The following is a 22,479-nucleotide window of genomic DNA, read 5'->3' on the forward strand; positions in this document are numbered from 1 at the left end:
CAGAAACTTAGGAATACTGATGCAAGTTTTCTGCGAAAGCCTCTGTATATTAGTGGAGGAAAAACAAATCCTGAAGTATGCAAAACACACTTCTGCTTTCCTGCTTTGGGACGGATACATTCCTTAGCTTAAGTTTCATATCTCTGCCAATAGCAAGGTAAATGCTTAATATATAGTCATGTACCATATGGAATCACTTGATGAAAATTTGAAATATGATTTTGCATAGAATTCATTTAAACAATGCAAATAAACTACTAGCATTCTTGCCTTTGTTCTCAGTGGAATTCGACTAGTGTCAGTGGAGTGGGCATGGGATTGAGACATGGATTACATGGTGCTTCACTCAAAAACAGTTACATTTATAGTACTACTAAGCCCACACAGGAATTTCATATGCTTTTTGTTATTTCCTTTTAAGGTTTTAACACTGATGACCAAATGTCCAAATCAAAGACAGATTTTTCCAGATAATAGGGCACACTGTGAGGTTAGGTGGAAGAGGGATGGCTTATTATCTGGACGCAGGACAGGAAATTAACGAGCCACGTAAATACAGAGATCTACTTAGCACACCTTTTCCTTCTTTCCCTTCAGACATACGGTATGGCAACTGACTTATCAAAGTAAAGCACGTGTTGTTCACTTTTAAAAACCCATTTAAGTTAGTCTCATAATTGTTCTGATTAAGTGAATCATGCCATGATTCAAAAAATCTGTTCTTCACATAAACCTATGAGCACACATTTAAAAAATGATTTATTGTACATCTTTGCATTTCTTAAGGCATGAACAATGGCATACAGATGGAACAGGTTCTGAGAAGCATCACATCTTTTTCGACAAGGCCAGCACAATCACACCACATCAAACAGACACACTTGAAGTCTGCACTGACCAACTGCTTATGGCCCAGGAGTCCTGCGATAGGGGATGGTGCTTCCAGACAGTGGAACAGTCGTGTGGTTTCTATGTTGTTGTTAACTTTCTTGATCAGCTTTAAGCACCAGTTACCATTTGTTTTTCTTTACAAACTGGTCAGACTTTGGATTTCATATTCTGCTCCTTTTATTCTGCTTTCCAAGGACGGTGTGGATTTTTTTTTTTTTTAAGGAATATGGTTGCAGCAAAACAGAAAGGATCCCAAAGTGGTTAGGGGCCTTGTCTAATGCACTTCTGAAAGTCCATTATAAAGATGAATAGAAAAGCAAATGGTAGGTTTTCAGTCGACCTAGAAACCACACATAGCTATAAGAAACATAATTGTGCATAGTTATTTATTCATTCAGAATGTGATATGTTGGCTAGCTCTACATTCCCAGTCTACCAAAGAACAGGGCTGTCTACTTTGCTAAACCCAGGGTCCTTTCGAAGCTCCCAATAGGTGTCGTTAGAAACCCAGGCTTCTCTTTGATTGGCATCAATAACTTTTCTGTGAAAATATAAACATCAACATTAGTCAAGAATCACATCAAGGTAACCTTAAATAGGACCCTCTCCTATAGATTAGACATGGATATATAAGCAGTGTTTTGTAAGCCAGTTAGTGTCTTATCTGCTAACTACTGATGATGTGACTATTTTTGACTAGAAGTGAAGTCATTTTTGTTGTTAAATGTGTGAAATGGAAGTAGGTAGGGCCAGGGGGAGAGGAACTGAGGGCAGGAACAAATTACCTCCTGGCAGGGGTAGGAAGTAAATAGCCCCCAACAAAGCATATACAAATACTGTAACTAAGAGCTTCAGGTCCCAGACCCACAAGAATCATTTCGCCTTTACTAAAAGTATGCAATATCAGTAGCTCTAAGAGCCCCTGCCGGGCCCATGTCCAAGGAGGACACTTTAGACATCTGAAGGGCAAGGCTGCATTTCTATCCCAGGGCAGTCATGAGAGGACAAGTCTAAAGGAGATAAGTTTACCCTGAGCTTTTTGTCCTGGCTCTGGAGGGCAACAGATGGATTTGGAAACCTCAGATTAATCTGTGTGATGTATATATAATCCTGCAAATAATCCTGTAATAATCACATACTATCATACCACAGAGAGACCAAATCTAAACACACACAAGCATTGTGTGATAGAAATAAAATGAAATCCTAATAAAAGCCAGGATGATCTTGTGGGCAGTGGGGTCCGGTTCAGTCCCCTGGCTAAGGGAGTGGGAACCAGTTTCCACCATTCTAAAGAGTACAGCTGAAGGACAAAGAGCCTTCTGGGTGGGATGCTCACTCTTTTCTGCTGCCCATGAAAAGAGAAGAGCTGTAGAAAAAATTTCTTTTTATAGTTACTAACTTTTCATAAGTGCAAAATCGATTCAATATTTTCACTGCCAAAAGCAAAGATATCAAAATCCATTTACCCATTTTATTTTCATTTAACTGGAGTTTCTCATGGCCTGTGGCAACCATTTGCAAAACATGAACTTGCTATGGGAGTTAACTGACTTACTTAAAAAATTTTGGTATATGTTCAAGATTGTTTTCTTCCATATATCGTCTCCGAGATCTCTGGAGTTCCTCTACTCTTTGCTTCTCTGATGCTGCAGCTTCTAAATTTCCTTCTTCCAAAAATCTAAGCGGAAAGCAGTTGATATTTTAACATATTATCCTCTTTTCTGGGGGAAAAAACCTCATTTGCACAAAATTGTTTTCTAATTGCTATGAACATAAAATACCGCACAGTAACAGACGGAGTATTGCTCTGTCACCAGGCTGGAGTGCAGTGGTGTGATCTCAGCTCACTGCAACCTCTGCCTCCCAGGATTTACATATTTTCTATGTACATGAACTGAATTATTGTAATAAGCAATATCAGTGAAAGGTGGGTGGTTTGGCCTTGAAGACTTTTCTATGCTGTCTAGGGTTCTATAACTTGAGATTTTCAGGATGACTGCAGAGTCCAGGGTGAGAAGAGCATGAAGTCATAGCCATGTTCCTTTTCTATATTATCAGAAAGCTTTTGCTAAAAGGCCATAGAATGGAGGATGGTAACTGGCTATTCTCCATCTATTTTGAGAACAGGCTGAGAGGGAAGGAGCTTTCCTGTTTTACTGGAGAGGGTAAAACTGATGAGAAAAGAAAAGGTAATGGGGAAAATTACAAAAGGCCACAGAATGCGAAATGAATAGTAAATGAAATTCAGAAAAGGAAAACTGAAATAGAATTGAGAAGGAAAACGCAGACTGAATGGTGACTTACAAATGCTCACATTTCAAAATGAGAGCAAAGAACAGGAATATAATATGCTATACATTGTACAGGAAGTTTATTAATAAATTTGAATGTCAAATAGTGAGACAACATATTCTAGAGAGAGAGGGGAAAATATAAGAGAATTAAATAGTAGAACATTCAAAACTGAGAGCATTTTGGCAGATGGCAGATAAAGCCACAAATACATGGGAAACAGAAAATTGATCTTGAATGGAATTTGTATGGCATATAGAGTTTTTGGGAAAAGTAAAATGAATTGCATAGGAATGGATATCATGAGTTCAGAACTACATAAGAATAAAAAACTAAGAACACAAGGTATTAAAGGTACTGTATTTTGAGTATATCTCATACCCTGTGGGATCAAAATAACATTGAGCAAATTGCACACTTGCACTCAAAGCATTTCTGAGTGCCCCTGTAACTTATCCTATTATTCTTCAGTTTAAAAGATACTCCATGTTACAGAGTTATAGAAGTAAAGAGGTCAAAAACACTGGGTAAGGACTGATTATATATTTAAGGAAGAGTTCACAAATTTGCAGACCTTTGGTAAATTTTAGGGGGAGGGAGAAACTTTGTTAAAAAGTATCTCTGTTATCTTCTGTGGGGAACTATGTGCTGAGATAATCTGTTATGATCATTCTATGAATACTGCTTTTCCTAGCATAGAAAACTCAAATATTGCTGAATGAATAAGGGAATGAAGAAAGGACTGAGTAAAAATACATGATGGTAGTAAAAATAAGTCACAATGACCTCTAAAGCCCCAAGCCATAATAGTCTGCCTTTTTTTTTTTTTTTTGCCAGAGTCTCTCTCTGTTGCCCTGGCTGGAGTACAATGGTACAATCATGGCTCACTGTGGCCTCAACATCCTAGGCTCAAGCAATCCTCCCACCTCAGCCTCCCTAGTAGCTGGGACTTTAGGCATGCACCACCACACCCAGCTAATTTTTAATTTTTTTTTTTTTAAGATATAGAGTCTCACTATATTGCCCAGGCTGGTCTTGAATTCCTGACCTCAAGTGATCTTCCCTCCTCAGCCTTCTAAAGTGCTGGGATTATAGGAATGAGCTACTGCACCCAGCCATAGTCTGCATATTAAATACCACTGCCATCCTCACCTTTGATCTGGCCGGAACCGGGCATCTGTTGGTGGAAGGAGATCTTTTAGTACTGGATCTAACTCATTGAGCTCAATAGCAAACCTTGTGAAGCCATAGTACAGCTCATAGTTGGTTGGCATGGAACCTGGAAAGAGGCCAATGAACCACTGTGAGAGGCAAAAGGTTTAAGGAACTGCAAGAAGCTGACTTACCCTAGTGCTTAATACTCACACTAACACCAAATTTGTAGTCATAAACACAAGATTATACATTTTTTCACGTGAATGAAAGTGGTGATATTCCTAGGTAGGAAACTTTGTGTTGATGATCAGAATTGGCAATTCATATATTTAATACAATCCTGTCTTTCAAACAAAACTGCACATATAGTAGTCTTCATCAGCTAAACTACTCCATACTATTTCTCTTGAATATTCAATTGGTTAACTAAATACTATGGCAATTAACTACGAGCATTAAGAGTTCACCAGAAACACTTGTTTGCTTCCTTTTAGAAAAGAAAAATATGCAGATCTAAATTAATATTTTTTGCCACTTTTTAACTAAACTTGAAGGCAGGATCTTTGTATGTCTTGCTCATTGATATATCCTGAGCTCCTGGAATAAAGCCTGATGTACAGCCAGCACTCAATAAATAGTTGCGGAATGAATAAACTAGCCACTCTACCAGCAGGAAATTTAAATACTCATTGATGTCTCTTAGGAAACTAACAACTAATTTTAGTTAGGGATTAACTAACAAAATTCCAGTGACAATAAATGTCATGTGGATACTTGTTCCATTTATACTTGATATTCAATATATGCTAATGTGTTATCAGAACTCTTTTGATGTCTTTTATTAAATGTCAACATATTGCTGCCTCTTGAGGCTCAAGTGAAAAGATCACTTATTCTGGTGAGTTATTGAATTTGTGGATTATAAATGTTTGTAGTCTTTGTTTTATTAAGGCAGAAAATAAATAACATGAGTAAGGTTTTAAGTTTGTATACTTCAATTATCTAAAGTCTTCAATAAATATACCTAGCTTTTCAAATGTAGGCATTACACTTTGAGCAATTTTTCATGAAGCCCAATCTCTGACTGCCTGTCAGAGATTTGGCCTACGTTCTTTATTATGAAATATCAAATATTGGGGCTTATGTATAACTTCTATATTAAGTATGAATGTAACTATAATTGCCATAAGCATCTACGCTTTTAATCTTACTCTTAAAGGAAACATAGTATGAGTTGCATAGGATGACCTGATATTCCTTTCCCTTCTGTTGTCCATGGTGCCCTCCTGTTGGCAGAACACTCAGGCCACTCTCACCTGGTCTCCAAATGCACTTTGCAGAGGGGGCCACACCACAGTAGAGTCCTTCATGCCACTTTCCAAACAGCCGGTGCACCGCCTTCCCCTCCTGATCTATCACCACCCCCTGGACTTCATTCATGTTAGAATTCCAATAATTCACCTGGAAAAACCAAACCCCAATTGTGACATCTGATGGCTTTAATAACACCATTCCCTGTATTTTCCGTATAGAAAAATTTCTTAGCCTTGAAGTCCCTTATTCAAACCATTTTCAGAAATACAGAAATCTCAAAACGTTTTATAAGGAGGGCTGGCTTTCTAAGAATTAGCTTAACTTTCAAGAAAGGAATGGTCTCTATTCCACGCATAACATGGTAGCATATCACAGAGAAGGCTCAGTTTCTATCCCAAGAACCTAATATTAATTTCTAAGCTAGCAATTTTTTTCCCCTTGTTTTGAATTTTCCTCTTGCTCATGGATTTTAATAAATTTCAATTGGCCATGCTGCAGAAATTGTTTGTGAAGTAATTTTCATAGTATCTATAAATGGCCAAATTTTATCAGGAAGACCCTCATGTGGCCCTTCCAGCCATACTCCTTCCCAAGGGATAAGAAGTCTATGGGAGTTTGCCTACCTGGACCCCATGATTCCCCTTCCAGATCAGGCCCCAAGTATACAGAACCCTAGAATTCCTTGTCCAAGGAGCTCCAAGCTTATTCCACAGCTGGCAAGGCCCTTTTCCTTGGATTCGTGCAACCAAGGGCAGACTACCCACCAGCGTGTGCACCTTTAGGTCTGAAGAGTGGCCAAGGGTGGCTGTTTGTGGGGGTGTGAACAGAGCTTAGATGTATGGGCTGGCCTGCCTATATATGTGTGTATGAGGCCCCTTGCAGTCAAAACAGAGCCAGAGGTGGGGAGAAAGCAGGGAAGGCCGTGGGCCAGGACTGGCTGTCCTACATTGCCAGGGTTACAGCACAGAGTTCTGAAGGGTCCAACCTGGACTCACAGGCTTTGTTATAAAAAGTGTATTTGTCAAGGCAAAGAAATAGAGCACATTCTATTTTATAGCTTACAGGCTTGATTTACATATTTTAGTTAATTATACAGGCTCTGCAAGTGTTAGAGACAGGACTGCACTGCAGCTTCTCATAGCCTACAAAGCCAAATGTACATATTTACATCATCACCCAGCCAGAGCACATAGTGATCTTGGCTCTTCAGTTCTAGGTACCTTATGAGTCTCTAAGAAAAATGGTAGTGAAAACATTTTGGGCTAAAATAAAGATACTCAATTAAAATAAATACAACCTTCCAATATGGCTTAAAAGAATTTAACTGAGAAAAGAAAATATTAGAGTCTTAAGACTCCAATATGTTACCTGTTTACCATATTAGAATGGGATCATGAATTGAACAGGTAAGGTAGCTGGGTGGGGTTTCTATACCATGTTGAATTCTGTAGCACATCCAAACAAACATGGCAGTGATACTGAATGTTCCACTTCAGACCAGAGAAACTGAGGGAAAATGGTGCTTTTTGGGCATTTCTATCCCAACATATTTTCTTGTTAATGAGGCTAATTTTTCTTGCTGAACTTATTTGAATTATAACAGTGGCAGGGTTGGATAAGCATGTACTGACTGCTGGTGATCATCTACATGACTACATCAAGTGTCTTCAGAAAATGACAACATTATAATGAGTTCCCGAAATTCAGATTACTTGAACATATAATCAAGCAGGAAGAGAAACAGAAATATAAACCAGAAGATTTATAGTCAAGAAGTGTTTTCTGGAATTTTACTCAGTGAAAGACTGACTGGCTACTTCAAAAGAAAATTCTTTAAAAAGAAATGTGTTTTTTTCTGTTTTAGATGATGCCTTTTTTGACCTCCATATGTTCAGAAACTTGCATGCCTTGAGAAACTCTATCAATTTGTTCTGCTTTCTTATCTAAGACGTCCGTAAGGACCAATGATACAGGACAGATTCACTTGCTGCTATTTAAGGTGATTATTCTATTTCTTCTTTAACAAGCATTTTATACTTATTTTCCTTTACTGTTGTATGATAGCATTTACCTTGACAAACGTGAGTTTGCAAATGCAAACACTGCTTTTGGTATTTCTGATGGTTACTTCTCCATAATGTTCTATCCATCTTCTCCCACTGAGGATGTTGTGTATGCAAGTGGTGACTTTATTCCACACATAGTAATCTCCGTACCTAGTGAAGAATGTAACACTGATGAAAAACAACCAAGGTCACAAATACATATAACTGTTTCTGCTAATGAGAATATTCTTTGGCCAAAGCTTCCTTTTCCCTCATTTTCCTCCCATTTCTGTCTTGAAATTCTCTCTGTGGTCATAAGTATTTATGATGTGGTTAATTCGCTTAAGGAACATTTAAGTGCTTTCTATGGGCCAGGTGCTTAAGTTACAAAGTGGAACAGGGCCTGTTTCCTGCTTTTCTGGAGACAAAAGTATGGGAGGGTAGATGCATATGCAAACAAATACTTAAAATATGCACATCATCAGAACACAGAAGGAAGAGTTTTTAGTCCTTCAATCTGCCTGGAAAGTGGGATGAGTGTCAAGGAAGACACCTTAGAAGAGGCTGGGTTTGGTGTAAGCACAGATGGCAGATAAGAGGGCACTATGGGCTGGGGAAAAGCATCCACAAAGCCACCAAGGTCAGAAGAGCACAAGGCATCCAGGCCTGTGAATGCTGTGCTCCGGGTGAGTGCGGGCGGCAGGACGCAAGGCAGGAAAGGTGTGATGAGGCAGAGCCAGGAAGGCCTGCAGGGACGCACCAAGGAGTCTAGATTTACCCTGCAGGCAATGGGCCACCGCAGGATTCCAGGTTGGAGGGAGGCACCACAGAGTGTGCATCGAAGAAAGATCACTCTGGAAACACTGTTTTGTACTCCAGGTTTAAGACCTCAGATGTGAATAATTCTTCGGGAAAAGAATGAAGAGCATACTAAGATGGCACAAACCTATTACAAATTCTGGGGAGCAAGGTTACAGAATTTCTGCTAAGAAATGAAATGATATAGCTTCAAATCACATTTAAGTTTGTATCTTACATATATTTTCAAATGAAATGTTACATCAACATAAAAAGATGCTTCTAAGTTTCTGCAAAGTTTATGAATTGGTATGATGTAGGCACCATATATACCTAGGAAAACTCTCTTCCTTATACATTTTCTTTTTTTTTTCTTTTTTGAGATGGAGTCTTGCTGTCGCCCAGACTGGAGTGCAGTGGCACAATCTCAGCTCACTGCAATCTCCGCCTCTCAGGTTCAAACAATTCTCCTGCCTCAGCCTCCCGAGTAGCTGGGATTACAGGCATATGCCACCACACCCAGCTAATTTTTTGTATTTTTAGTAGAGATGGGGTTTCACCATGTTAGCCAGGATGGTCTCGATCTCCTGACCTTGTGATCCGCCCGCCTCAGCCTCCCAAAGTGCTGGAATTACAGGCGTGAGCCACCATGCCTGCCTGGCCTACATGTTCAAATATTCAAAGTTTATTTTGTGGTCCTAGGAATACCTCCCTCTCTTCACGTTCTTCCATATCCAATTCACCTGGAAATTCTGTCATTCAAATAGATAAAACTGAAGAAACAATCAAGTCCTTGGCCTCAGTAAAAATTCCACTTAATTTCAAAATATTTAGAGGCAGTATCCTCTAGAATACAACCATAAAAGGATTTCATCACTCTTCTTTGATAAAATACTTCCTGGATCTAAGATGAACTCAAAAGTGAAACTGAATTGTATAGCAAAGAAATGGCTAAACAGAAGAATCTTTTATATAAAATCAAACTAGCATGACGACCAGGCCATGGGAGGTACCTGGTGGTGTTGACTGAAGAATGGAGGATGTGAAGAAATAAACAGGAAGCTTTGCTACATATGCTTAAGTTCTCATTTGTTTTTGTGGGAGTCTATTCTCAAAACTTTGGTGAAGGTAACAGAAGTTTGGGTATACAGAGAAAGAAACCCTTACCATCTTCTAGAGTTTAAAATACCCATTTATGATTTAGAAAAGCAGACAAGAGGCCAAAAGGGAAGTGTGAGTCACCTACTTTGGAAGCATGACATTCAGTGTTCCAACAGGCAGGATTTCCATCGACTTCCCCCAGAACTTGTTTTTCCATCTGATATCTAAATGACATAGGGAGAGGACAAGAAATACATACCCCATATCTAATCACTTCTTCTGTAAAAACTAACTTTTGTATTACACTTTATGAAACACTTTGGAATGACAACTGATTCTATATTGCTGATTTAGTATGACAAGTGCCTGCAAATGGCCCAGGGTGAAAATATTAACTGTGAACCAAAAAACAAACAAACAAAAACAAACAAACAAACTAAAAAAACCCCCACTATCTATGTTTCTCTATAATATATGCTCTTTATTTGTTTTCAACTAACAGAGCTGGGAGAAGCCTGGAACAGTGTGTGGTGTGTGTGTGTGTGTGTGTGTGTGCATGTGTCTCTGTGTGTGTATTCACATTTTACATACAAACATAGACTCTACTGTGCTTTAATGTCCAGACAGCAATAAAGGTTGTTATAAGTTTTAACTAAGTGGTAAAAATAGTTAACAAATATATCAAGCATAAGAGGTATACTAAAAATAATTGGAGTATAGCAATACAATTAATTTATATATACATTTCCCCCCATCAAAGACATATAATTTGGGATTACAGTTAAAAAATCTCTAAATACAGATAAAATAAGATTTATAAAATAAGATTTATGAGAGAGTGGGATTAACTTAATGAATGTATTTATACTGGTTGTTAAGATATAGGCCAGGGCCCAGCACTTTACCTCACACGATGGCTTTACGTTTTACGTGTGGAAACTTAGATTTATTTGTGCATTTGTGATAACCACCTGGTTCCATTTTGATGAACTATGGGAACTTCATGCTATCTCCACAAAATGCCTGATTCTTGGTGATGACCAAGAAATGGTCTGTCATATTTTTGCAATAAAGTACAGCTACAGTGTTCTATCATTTTTATGTATTTTCAGGTTAAGAAAATGCTCATGAGAAGTCATTCTGTGAGTAATGAAGCACCCTTCCAAACATGAAGGAACTATTTACACTTAATGTTCACATTTACATAAATATCCTTTTCTTTGTAAAGGAGTTTAGAAACTTTTTTGTATTAGGCAAGCTTGTAACATTCTGACTTAACTAAGCAGAGACTTCAATCCAAACTCTTGAGCCCCAGTGAGTTAAAGGCCAGGAATTACTGTAATGTTTGCATATCTATTTAGATTATGACCATTGATGATGTCTCATAGAGCCTTCCTTCGGAATTAAAATGTCTTTGCACACCCCCAAGAACCAAGAAGACAGGAGATGGAACCTCCATGTTACAGACGCAGACAATGAGGAACATGAGATAAGGTGGTGGCTCTCCACCGGCACAGTTCGCACGGAGCTCTGCTATTCCATACGGCACTGTTTCCAAGATAAGCAATCTCATCTCCTAGCTGAAACTGTTTCATGTTGAAACCAGGAATTTTGATTTCTCAAACTGAGCTCTGCACCAATTACCAACATTCGCTGAGTTCCAAAGGTAGAAATCTAAACTGAATACAATGTCCCTTTGGAAGCCAGATCTTTTTTCATAGGCTCATACATTTGATTTTAAATTATAATTGAAATACAAACCTTGCCAAAACACAAAATTCTTTGATTCACAGTGACAGGCAGAAATGGGTGGATGATGGCTAACCTAGTAATTAAAAACAAAAAAGAAGGTAATATCAGTGTTAAAACTTCCACATGATCATCCATTTCTCTTACCGAATTATTCTCAAAATGTATAAGTAAATCTGTAAGACTTCATGCTTTAAAAACACTGAGAACTTATACAATTTAGAGGGGAAATGATGCCCATAAGTGAAGTGAGTTCCTTCCTTCCTTCCTTCCTTCCTTCCTTCCTTCCTTCCTTTTAATTATACTTCAAGTTCTGGCATACATGTGCAGAATGTGCAGGTTTGTTACACAGGTATACACGTGCCATGGTGGTTTGCTGCACCAATCAACCCATCACCTACATTAGGTATTTCTCCTAATGCTATCCCTCCTCTTGCTCGCTACCCCCCAACAGGCACCGGTGTGTGATGGTCCCCTCCCTGTGTCCATGTGTTCTCATTGTTCAACTCCCACTTATGAATGAGAACATGCGGTGTTTGGTTTTCTGTTCTTGTGTTAGTGTTCTTAACTGTGTGAAAAGAAAATAAATCTCAGGACCACCTGCCTCCCATTTTATTCCTAAAAAAGATAGCTACAAAGATTTTTTTTTTTTTTTTAAAAAGGCTACCTCTCTCCCTCACAATTTGCCCACAAGGAAATTCTTTGTGGGCCTCAAGATCTTTACCCTAAAACAGTTCTGTTGAATTTCAACCTGGCAATGTACATTGATAGCTTATCTTCACGGGTATGGGACAAAGGATTGACAGAACTCAAAGTCACCCTTCTGCTCACCTGAGACAAATGCATATCTGATTACTTTCTCTGCCCTACTGTCTATGTAAAAATGCAGATTCACAGAGCGAGACTGAGGCATAAGTGACTCTCTCTCTATCACCCTCTCACATGTAAATTGTGTATTCAGTGAAAGGCTGATCAGAGACCCAAAAGAATGCAACCTTTCTTATCTACCTATGACCCGGAAGTCTCCATTTCCAAGTTGTCCCACCTTTCTGGACAGAATCAATGTACATCTTACATATATTGATCGATGTTGCATATCTCCCTAAAATGTGTAAACCCAACCTGTGTCCAGAACACCTTGGACACATTTCGTCAGGACCTCCTGAGGCTGTGTCACGGGTGTGTCCTTAACCTTGGCAAAATAAACTTTCCAAATTGATTAAGACCTGTCTCAGATACTTTGGATTCACAACTGGTATCATAACCCATCCCAACAGATTGTTATCGAAAGGCTGCTTTCATTACCAAACTGCCCTCTTACCTATATAGAAACCTCACTGAGTCCAATGGCACTTACCTGTTCTGAGAAAAAGCGGAATCCCTTGTCTTCTCTAATGCATTCATAAGTCTCCCCAAGGACTGGGTTGAATGGCTTACTTCCTGCTCTGAAATAGGTGGAGCAGTATCCTGAAACTGCAAATGCGGCAACGAGAACCTGTTAAAACATTGAAGAAAAGGGAATAATATAGGAGAGATGACTGCTGGGTCTGTTTGTTCCTCATCCCTCTAGATTTTATACACCCCATGTGGATGGGTGTTGATTTGATGACAGTTGCATTTCCTATTGTCTGCACAGAATTTTTATCAACTCATAGGGAAAAAAATAGGTAAAATTAGGTAAAACTACTCGCACAGAAACCAGCAGGCCACTGAGGTGAAGCATTTTTCACCCTTCCATCCAAGGTCATGAGTATCATGGAGTTCAAAGGTTCTGAAACCCAGTTTATCAGTTCTGCCACAGGCATGATCTTAGCCTCATGTGCATGAGGATTGCGGTTGTGGGTGCTTTTCAGAGGGCATGGCATGTTTCCCGCAGCCATATGGGGTAAAGGGTGAAGTATAAACAGAAGTTATTTTCTCAGACCTAAGTTCCTGAACAGATGGGCTATCCTGACATTCAGGAAAAACTGATAAAGTGAGGCAAGGTGTGCCTTCAACCTCTAAGGAGTATCAGACCTTTACACCTTAACTTTAGAAACACTCTAGACCAAGGATAAGGCACAAAAAGTGTGTCTTCATGTGTTGGTATCTGGGAGGTTTTGGCCTTGCCTGATTTATGCAAACAGGTCAATTCCTCTTTTACTATGCAGTGAGAATATTATGCAAATGCCAAATATATCATAATGAATTCTGGCTTAGCCCAGGTCTAGGGTTGGCAAATCCCTGAGGAGCGCTGCTCTGTTAGTTATTTATTACCATGCGCTCATACGGATCATCAGTTTCCGAAGCCTTGTCCAGGAGCTCGCTGTATTCCATTTCCTCGCAGAGGTGCTGCAGGGTGTTGAGCGGCTCGTTTAGTTCCACAGGCATAGAGACTTTAGACAGGTCTTTACCAATGTTGTTCCTCAAGATATTCCACAGGTTAATGTTACTGGTGTCAGGACAAGGAGCTGGCAGGCATGTTCGACGCCCATTTCGGAAGGCCCCTCCTGTAAGCTCCCCATTCAGGACTGGAAGAAGGAGAGTCACAGTGAACGACACTTTGCTGTTCTGATTTCACAAAATCAAGAAGGGAAATAACTTTCAAATAAATCTGATTTTGAGACATTTCATGAGTCTTCATTATATCCTTTCAAAAGTAAATGGAATTCTTTCAATGCAAGGTTGCTAATAAATGCAGAAAACAACAGTGTATAGTTTTATAAATAAGGCATTAAATACACTCAAATATTATTCAAGACAAGACAGGCTAAGTTTTAAAAAATTATATATATTTAATGAGAAGGACTCAAGCTGTTGATTTGAGAAAGAGGAAAAACCTTTTCTCTTAACCATTTACCTAACGGATTTTTCAACCATTTACCTCAAGAGATTATACAAAATAGAATATATTGAACAATCAGCTGCCAAAAGAACAATTAGCGGGGGTGGGGGTGGGGTGGGAGGGGGAATGCCTGTTCATTAAGTCTTCAGTGTTGCAATTTGGCATGTAGATAGAACAACCTGGAAGCTCAAATGATGCATACTTTGCCGAGAAATATTGTCTGCAACACTGGTGTTGTCTTCAGATATATTATCACTCACATCACTGATGTAAGACTCATCATCTGAAGCCTAAGGAAGGGAAGAACATACAAGGATCAGAATTCTTATTCAGTTTTGCAAGCTCAGATAATCAAGTGATTAAAAATAACAAAATATTGTTCCAGTGAGAAGCAGAGGTCCTAGAGGGAAAGGTATTTGACATATGTGCAATGAACACTTGAGGGTCTCGATGAACTAGGATACAGGATTGCTAGAAGGGAGCCTGGTCTTTAGCTCCTTGTCTTAGTAGGGGCAGGAGGGCGGGGGAGACCAGTAAAGAACCAGAAATATTTTAATATAATACACTAAGAATGTTTCAGGTTGGTGCAAGAGTACTTGCGTTTTTGCCATTACTTTCTTTTGCACCAACCTAATACCTAAGAGAAGGCCCTATGACTCTACCTTAGAGGACTCAGGAGAGGCTGCCCAGGGGGCAATATTTAAACTGGGTGTTAGAGAATGAATAGGAGTTGCCCAGTTATTAGAAGGGACAGAAGCACACGAAGAAGAGAGATCGTGCAAAGGTAAGGCCCATGAGGGCAACATTTATCCCAGGAATGCAAGGATGTTGAGAGTGGCTGTGACAGAAGGGAGAGAAAACAAGAGGGCCCGACAGTGAAGGGCTTTTCATGCCAACAAAAAGGGTTCACATGCAATCCTGAGTTAGTAAAACCAACAAAAATGCACAGGATGTTGGAGTCAGATTTGGTTTTCAGGAAGATATTTGGCAGCTTTCCCTAGGGAGGTCAGATACTAGGATGCTGCGTAGATCTGGGCAAGAAATACAGCTTAGTAAGCTGGGTGTGGTGGCTCACGCCTGTAATCCCAGCACTTTGGGAGGCTGAGGCAGGCAGATCACAAGGTGAGGAGATCGAGACTATCCTGGCTAACATGGTGAAACCTTGTCTCTACTAAAAATACAAAAAATTAGCTGGGTGTGGTGGCATGCGCCTGTACTCCCAGCTACTCAGGAGGCTGAGGCAGGAGAATCGCTTGAACCCAGGAAGCAGAGGTTGCAGTGAGCTGAGATCGCGCCATTGCACTCCAGCCTGGGTGACAGAGGGAGACTCTGTCTCAAAACAAAAAGAAATACAGCTTAGATACAGATGGCCTCTGTGACAATGGGGAGAGACGAAAAGTGAAGCCACCCCCTGCATGAGAAAAATGTGAAACTAAAATGAAACACAAATTAGCAGAAAAATGAAATTAAGGAACAATGTACATACTAAAGGGACTTAGAAACAGAGCAGATCAGGAAAGAGAGGATAAGATAGAACCATCAGAGGAATGGGAAAACTAATGACTTTCCTGTAGGCAAGAAAGCTGCTGATACTTACTTCCTTCAAAATGGAAACAATGCTGTATTTTTTTCTGAATATAAAACATTCTTATTGTAAAAAATTATAAAACAGGTAAGAGTAAACAGATGAGTATGAAAATTACCCATCAGCCCATCACCTATAGGAAACCACATAACATTTCGGTGAGTATTATCCTCCAATTTCAAAATGACTGTACAAACATATTGACACATCTATCTTTATATACTGAAAAAGGAGATCAGTTTACATATTGCTTTATAGCATTCTGAATACATTTTCATTATTGTAGCTATAGCTACTTTATTTGGAAAGGCAACATATTTCATTATATGATTATAATAAGGAATTTAACCAGCATATAGGTGGTTTCTAACATTTTATTATTATAGACAATACTTGGATGAACATCCTTGTAAATATATTTTTGTAAATCTGCCTGGTGATTACATTAAAATTTATTTCTGGATCAGATGGGTCACTGTGAGGCTTTAGTTCCATGTTGCCAAATTGCTCTCCTGAAAGACTGGATTAGTTTGTTCTCATCAGCAACATATGGGAACATCATCCATCTTTCTACATCCACTTAAACACTTTACACTATCCATCTTTTTTAGTATTTACCTAGTATACATAAAAGATCACTTTTTTTTTTTTGAGACAGACTCTTACTCTGCTGCCCAGGCTGAAGTGCAGTGGTACCATCACAGCTCACTGTAACCTGAGCTCATAACTCCTGGGCTCAAGGAATCTTCCTACGTCAGCCTCCCAAGTAGCTGGACTACATGCACACACTCCCATGCCTGGCCAATTAAAAAATAATTTTTTTTTTAGATATGAAGGGTCTTGCTATGTTACCCAGGCTTGAACTCCTAGCTTCAAGCAATCCTTCCACTGCAGCCTCTCAAAGTGCTGGTATTATAGGTATGAGCCATTGCACCTGGCCAAAAGATTGTTTTAAAGTTTGAATTTCATCCTTTATGAACTCATTTTCTTATCGTTCACACATTTTTCAGTTTGACATATAGATTACATTTTTCTTAACTTGCATTTTTAAACTTTGTTTATGCCAATTCTTTTGTCATGTAAAAATTTTTAATTTGTACATAAAAACAATTGGTCTTTGTCTTTAAGGTTTCTGGATTTATTGCTAATGTTTTAAAAATTAGGGTTGAGAAGAATTCATATATTTAGGGAGAACAGTGATGGACAGAATGATTGAACACATGGATGAATAATGGTAATTTTGTTTTTGCATACAGAGTAAGCCCATAAAGATGACAAGTTGTGAATAGAATCTTTTTCTGATTCATATTTTCCTACTGCAACTGGTTCCCACAGTTCCTATTGACTGCAGCAGAGCTGAAGGTTAAACCATCAGGCTCATGAAAAGCCAACTTCTTACGCTTGAAAGCGAAAAAAAGTAAATCAGACTCCTCTGTGTGATTTCTCTGAAAAAAATCTAATTACACTCAATTATGTTTGAGGAGACAAATGTCTACCTAAACCAAATTCACAGTGCATGCATGTTTATTGTTTGAACGTTTGTTAAGAAAACACTCATGTTTGTCCTACAAACAGCTATAAAGTCTATTCTTCTTTGATTTCTTTCTTCTTTCTTTTCTGTCTTTCCTTTTCTGTTTCTTTCTCTTTCTTTTTTCTCCTTTCCTTCCTTCCTTCCCTCCTTTCTTTCTTTCCTTTCTCTTTCTCTCTCTCTTTCTTCCTTTTTCTTTCTTTCTCTTTCTTTCCCTCCCTCCTTTCTCCTTTTCCTCCCTCCTTCTTTCCTTCCTTCCCCTTCCTTCCTTCCTTCCTTCCTTCCTTCCTTCCTTCCTTCCTTCCTTCCTTCCTTCCTTCCTTCCTTCCTCTCTCTTTCTTTCTTCTTTCCCTCCCTTCCTCCCTCCCTTCCTTTCTTTCTTTCCTTCGTTCTTTTTTGATACAGTATCTCTTTCTGTCACCGAGGCTAGAGTATAATGGCACAATCACAGCTCAACACAGCCTTTACCTCCTGGGCTCAAGGGATCCTCCCACCTCAGCCTCCTGAAGGAGCTGGGACCACAGGCATGCACCACCATGCCCAGCTAATTATTTTATCTTATTTTTTTGTAGAGGTGTGGGCTACCTGTATTGCCTGGGCTGGTCTCAAACTCCTGGTTCAAGCAATCATCCTGCTCCTGCCTCCCAAAGTGTTGGGATTACAGGAATGAGCCACCATGCCTGGCCTTCCTCTTCAATTTTTAATCTCTCCCAAACTAATATATCATAGAAATGATCTGAAATCACTGGTGTAAAATAATTCTACAATAATAGTGGGCCTTGAGTAAGATGTATACATGTCACATCTGTGCAGTAGCTAAGGCTGGGCTATCTTGCTGTGGTCCATTCACGCTACCCTGCACAAAGAGCCAAGGCTCTGCACTATCATAATCAAACAGTTTGTCCTCTGCCCAGTGGTTAAGAAGTCCTGGAACCAAATATTTCTCTTTACAAACTTAGGGATTCAAAAGAGTTCAGAAAATATATATTTTTCCTAAATGTGACCAGGCATGTAGCATTGCAGAAACAAGTTCAAAAGCAAAGGCAAATAGATTATTGTGGAAGCAAGAAGAACATTTTTTAAAAGAGCAGAGGATTCATTCAGTAAAGTGCATTGGTAAATAACATATAAAGAGGATTTTTCCCTCAGCCATGGAAAATGTTAATGTAAGACAGCTAATGCCCAGATGTTTCTCAGAATAATCATTATAAGCATTTCTTCCTTTGCTCAGTTAGCAGATATTTATTGAGTACCTGCTCTGGGCTCACCAGAACTGTTTTAGTACAGGAGACACAGTGGTTAAATCTCTGCCTTCATAAAATGTATGTTCTAGTGGGGCAGACACACAACAAATGAAATATAGGAAATATATATGTATTTAAGATAGTGATAAGCATGAAGGAAAAAAAATGAGGAAAGAGGGATACAAAAGGTCAGAGGAGGCCAGGTGTAGTGGCTCACGCCTGTAGTCCCAGCACTTTGGGAGGCCGAGGCAGGGGAATCACTTGAGGTCAGGTGTTCGAGACCAGCCTGGCCAACATGGTGAAACCTCATCTCTACTAAAAATACAAACATTAGCCAGGCGTGATAGTGCACGCCTGTAATCCCAGCGACTCGGGAAGCTGAGGCAGAAGAATTGCTTGAACCTGGAAGGTGGAGATTGCAGTGAGCCAAGATTGCACCATCGCACTCTAGCCTGGGTGACAGAATGAGATTCTGTCTCAAAAATAAATAGAAAAACCCCAAAAGGTCAGAGGAAAGGAAGAAATGGCAACTCTAAATTGTAGACAGGACAGCCAGCATAGGCTTCCCTGGAGGTGACCTTTGAGTAAGGGTCTGAAGAGAGTGAAGGAACTGAAGTCGTGGATCTCTGGGGGAAGTGCTTGGGCCAGGGTAGATGGCAAGTGCAGAGGCCCAATTTCCTTTGGCAGCTGCAGTGCAGGATACGCAGCTTGAGCTTAGCCTGCAGCTGCTGCTAGGATTCCCACATGTATTGTCAACTCACCAGGTGGGTTGCTAAGACTATGAGTGTGAAGGCGCAAGGAGCCTTCTGGGGAGACTTCATCACAAGGTGATACAGTTTGGATGTGTGTCTGCATCCAAGTCTCACACTGAAATCTAATCCCCAGTGTTGGAGGTGGGGCCTGGTGGGAGGTGATTGGATCATGGGAATGGTTTTCTCTGGAATGGTTTAGCACCATCCCCTTTGGTACTGTCCTCCTCATCGTGAGTGAGTTCTTGCATGATCTGGTAGTATAAAAGTGTGTAGCAACTCCCACCTTGCTCTCTTGCTCCTACTCTGGTCATGTGAGGGCCAGCTTCCCCTTGGCCTTCTGCCATGGTTGTAAGTTTTCTGAAGCCTCCCCAGAAGCCAAGCAGATGCCAGCATCATGCTTCCTGTACAGCCTGCAGAACTGTGAGCCAATTAAACCTCTTTTCTTTATAAATTACCCAGTCTCAGGTATTTCCTTACGGCAATGTGAGAACTTCCTTATACATAAGGGAACTTAGAGACTTGGGCAGATGAGATTGTCCCAGAAACGAAGCCTTAGCTGAAGGGGAAAAGCAACTCTGAGAACATCATAATATCTGTCACTTGGGTTTATCTCCTGGCCTACCCCCTTCAAATACTTAAGGCCAACTGTTGTGATAAAGGGAGAAGTTGCAAGTAAAAGCAGTTATTTTATGAAAACCTGTGAGGTACGGGGCACAAGGAATGGGGGTACAGTTCAGCTCTTTCCAGTGTGAGTTGTAGGAGACAGTCACTCTCCTTGCTACAGCAAGGGACACGAGGTATCTTTAGCAAATGGGCAACTCCAGAAATCATTCCTTTGGCTGTTGGAAGGCTCCAGAAGACAGGTGGCATGAGGCTGGAGCGACAGCAGGCATCAGATTATAAGGGTCTTTGTTTTAATAGCTAAGGAGTTTAGAATATTATCCTAAGGACACTGCGGAATACAGACATGATCAGATTTGCCTTTTAGGAAGATTACTCAGGTTGCCCAGCAGAAAATGGATGGGAGGCAGCAAGATGGGAGACTGGAAAAGTTATGAGACTGACGGGGTGATCTAGGTGGGGAGCAGATAGGAACTGAATTGGAGCAGTGGCACTGAAGCTGCAGAAAGATGTACAGATCTGAGAGTATTTAGATGATGGAAGCTACAGAACCCGAGTGAATCAAGGTGAGTGGTAGTAAAGGGAAAGAAGGAGTGAAGGAAAATCTTCAGGCATTTGGTGTGAACAGTTGGGTAGAGGGGCACTTAGACAGATGATACGAGAGGTATGGGCAGGCTGGGGTTTCTCCCCTGGCGGAGTGGTGGGGCTTGTTGACAAACTCTTTTGGGATGTGCTAAATTAGAGGTTCTGTGAGCACCAGGTGTCAGTGTCTAACAGGTAGCTGGTTATGTAGATCCTGAGCTGAGTGTCTCTTGGACGGTTCTGTCCTTGAGCTTTAGACTTAAATATGCAAATGCCTGACAGGTAACTCCACTGAGGGGTCTGATAAACTCATGATGCCTCACAGAGAATGTCTCATCTCCCTGCGACCCCGCCCTCCACCTTCTTATCCCTCTCTCTGCCACCACATTCACTCCCCAACCCCTCACCTGTCCCAGGGTGGCACCACCATCTTGCTTGGATTCATGCAATAACCTGCTTCACATCCTCTTCATTTCTGTATACCCAGTGTCCAGGGCAAGCAGTACCTGGGGTCCCAGCTTGGTGTGCCCCAGGGACTTGGAAATAGCTCTCAGAAAGGTAAGCTAGGAAGTCATCAGATGATAGGTCAGAACTCAGATAATGCACGGTCAAGTCTGACTGTAACCTGACTAAAGAAGGATGAAGGGGTCGGGTGCAGTGGCTCATGCCTGTAATCCCAGCACTTTGGGAGGCTGAGGCAGGCGGATCACCTGAGGTCGGGATTTCGAGACCAGCCTGACCAACATGGAGAAACCCCGTCTCTACTAAAGAAACAAAATTAGCAGGGCGTGGAGGTGCATGCCTGTAATCCCCACTACTTGGGAGGCTGAGGCAGGAGAATTGCTTGAACCCGGAAGGCAGAGGTTGCGGTGAGCCAAGATCGCACCACTGCCCTTCAGCCTGGGCAACAAGAGCGAAACTCTGTCTCAAAACAAAAACAAACAAACAAAAACAAAACAAAAACAACAGCAAAAAAAAAAAGAAGGATGAAGGATGGGTCAGCAATGGGAGCTCAGCAAGGCAGAGTCAGAAAAGGAAATTTTCGTAGCATTATCGACAGCATGGTGGTCCCTGGGGGTGCAGGCAGACGGACACAAATACCAAGTCGTTGTGGCAGAGTATCCCTATGATGGAGGGTGAGTATGAAGCTCTAACATTCTGGCCCTGTAGCCTTAGGTTTACTCGTGTCCCTTGCTCATCAGGCAATCTCCGACTAGAATTAGGCTTGCCATGCAGATTTGCCTACAGGAAAAGACGCACTAATTAGCAAGGATGATTATTCTGTCCATCTGAGAGTATGTATCAGTTACCATCACAGATCATTAAATTAGCATTCCAGCCTGTGAATGGAAGTCTCTGTGAACCTGTTAATGCATGCCTTGGGATCTGACAGGCAGGTGCGCACCTTGGTATGCTGACAAATTCAGTATCTGACATAAGAATTCTATTTTACTTTTCTCCCATTATAAAAATGATATGTATTCATTACTGCTTTCTCTTTTCCACTTTGTCTTTGTTTCTAAAATCACTCATAATTTCAAACATCCAAAAACAACTACTACTAATTGTCAGGATGTTGCCTTCCAATCTGTTTTCTATGCACATGGAAATAATGTTTAGCAATGATTTCATTTCGTTTTTGTAAAAATGCAGTATAGATTTGCAATCCCAAATGACAAAATTCCTAATCAGCTGTGTGGAAAAGAGTTTTGGCTGCTTTCCTCATGCCAAAAAAAGTTGACTACACTGTAGTAAAAGAGCTAATTTCTGCAACCTGACCAAGGAAGAGATTCCCTGTTTCCAAGACCTTGGCAAGAATCATAAGCATGAAGAGCAATTCAGTACAGCTTTTATGATAGTCAGTGGTTAACCTCCAAAAACCATAATTACCCAACTAGCTCTGTGCTATACATTATCCTTCTAAGATTAAATTCATGTCCCTAGCAAAAATATCTAATATGTATGTGTCTGTGTATGTGCATGAATGGTGCTTTC

General features: G+C 40.3%; 1 protein-coding gene across 8 annotated transcripts in view; it reads right to left on the minus strand.

Annotated features, from left to right (window-relative positions):
• Window positions 1–1,263: 1,263 nt before the first annotated feature.
• Window positions 1,264–22,479, minus strand: part of OSBPL6 (oxysterol binding protein like 6) — a 237,049-nt gene continuing 215,833 nt past the window's right edge. For all 8 annotated transcript variants that reach the window (XM_058440763.1, XM_058440769.1, XM_058440778.1 and 5 more), the window contains 10 exons: window positions 14,375–14,462; window positions 13,605–13,858; window positions 12,706–12,843; window positions 11,361–11,424; window positions 9,745–9,823; window positions 7,727–7,871; window positions 5,658–5,802; window positions 4,339–4,465; window positions 2,450–2,572; window positions 1,264–1,432 (listed from right to left, as the gene is read on the minus strand). In XM_058440763.1, the coding sequence (XP_058296746.1) occupies window positions 1,324–1,432; window positions 2,450–2,572; window positions 4,339–4,465; window positions 5,658–5,802; window positions 7,727–7,871; window positions 9,745–9,823; window positions 11,361–11,424; window positions 12,706–12,843; window positions 13,605–13,858; window positions 14,375–14,462 (1,272 nt within the window). In that variant the 3' untranslated portion in view covers window positions 1,264–1,323. The remainder of the gene's footprint in view (window positions 1,433–2,449; window positions 2,573–4,338; window positions 4,466–5,657; window positions 5,803–7,726; window positions 7,872–9,744; window positions 9,824–11,360; window positions 11,425–12,705; window positions 12,844–13,604; window positions 13,859–14,374; window positions 14,463–22,479) is intronic.

Source organism: Hylobates moloch, unplaced genomic scaffold (assembly GCF_009828535.3).
Source record: "Hylobates moloch isolate HMO894 unplaced genomic scaffold, HMol_V3 SCAFFOLD_1, whole genome shotgun sequence".
Taxonomy (NCBI): domain Eukaryota; kingdom Metazoa; phylum Chordata; class Mammalia; order Primates; family Hylobatidae; genus Hylobates; species Hylobates moloch.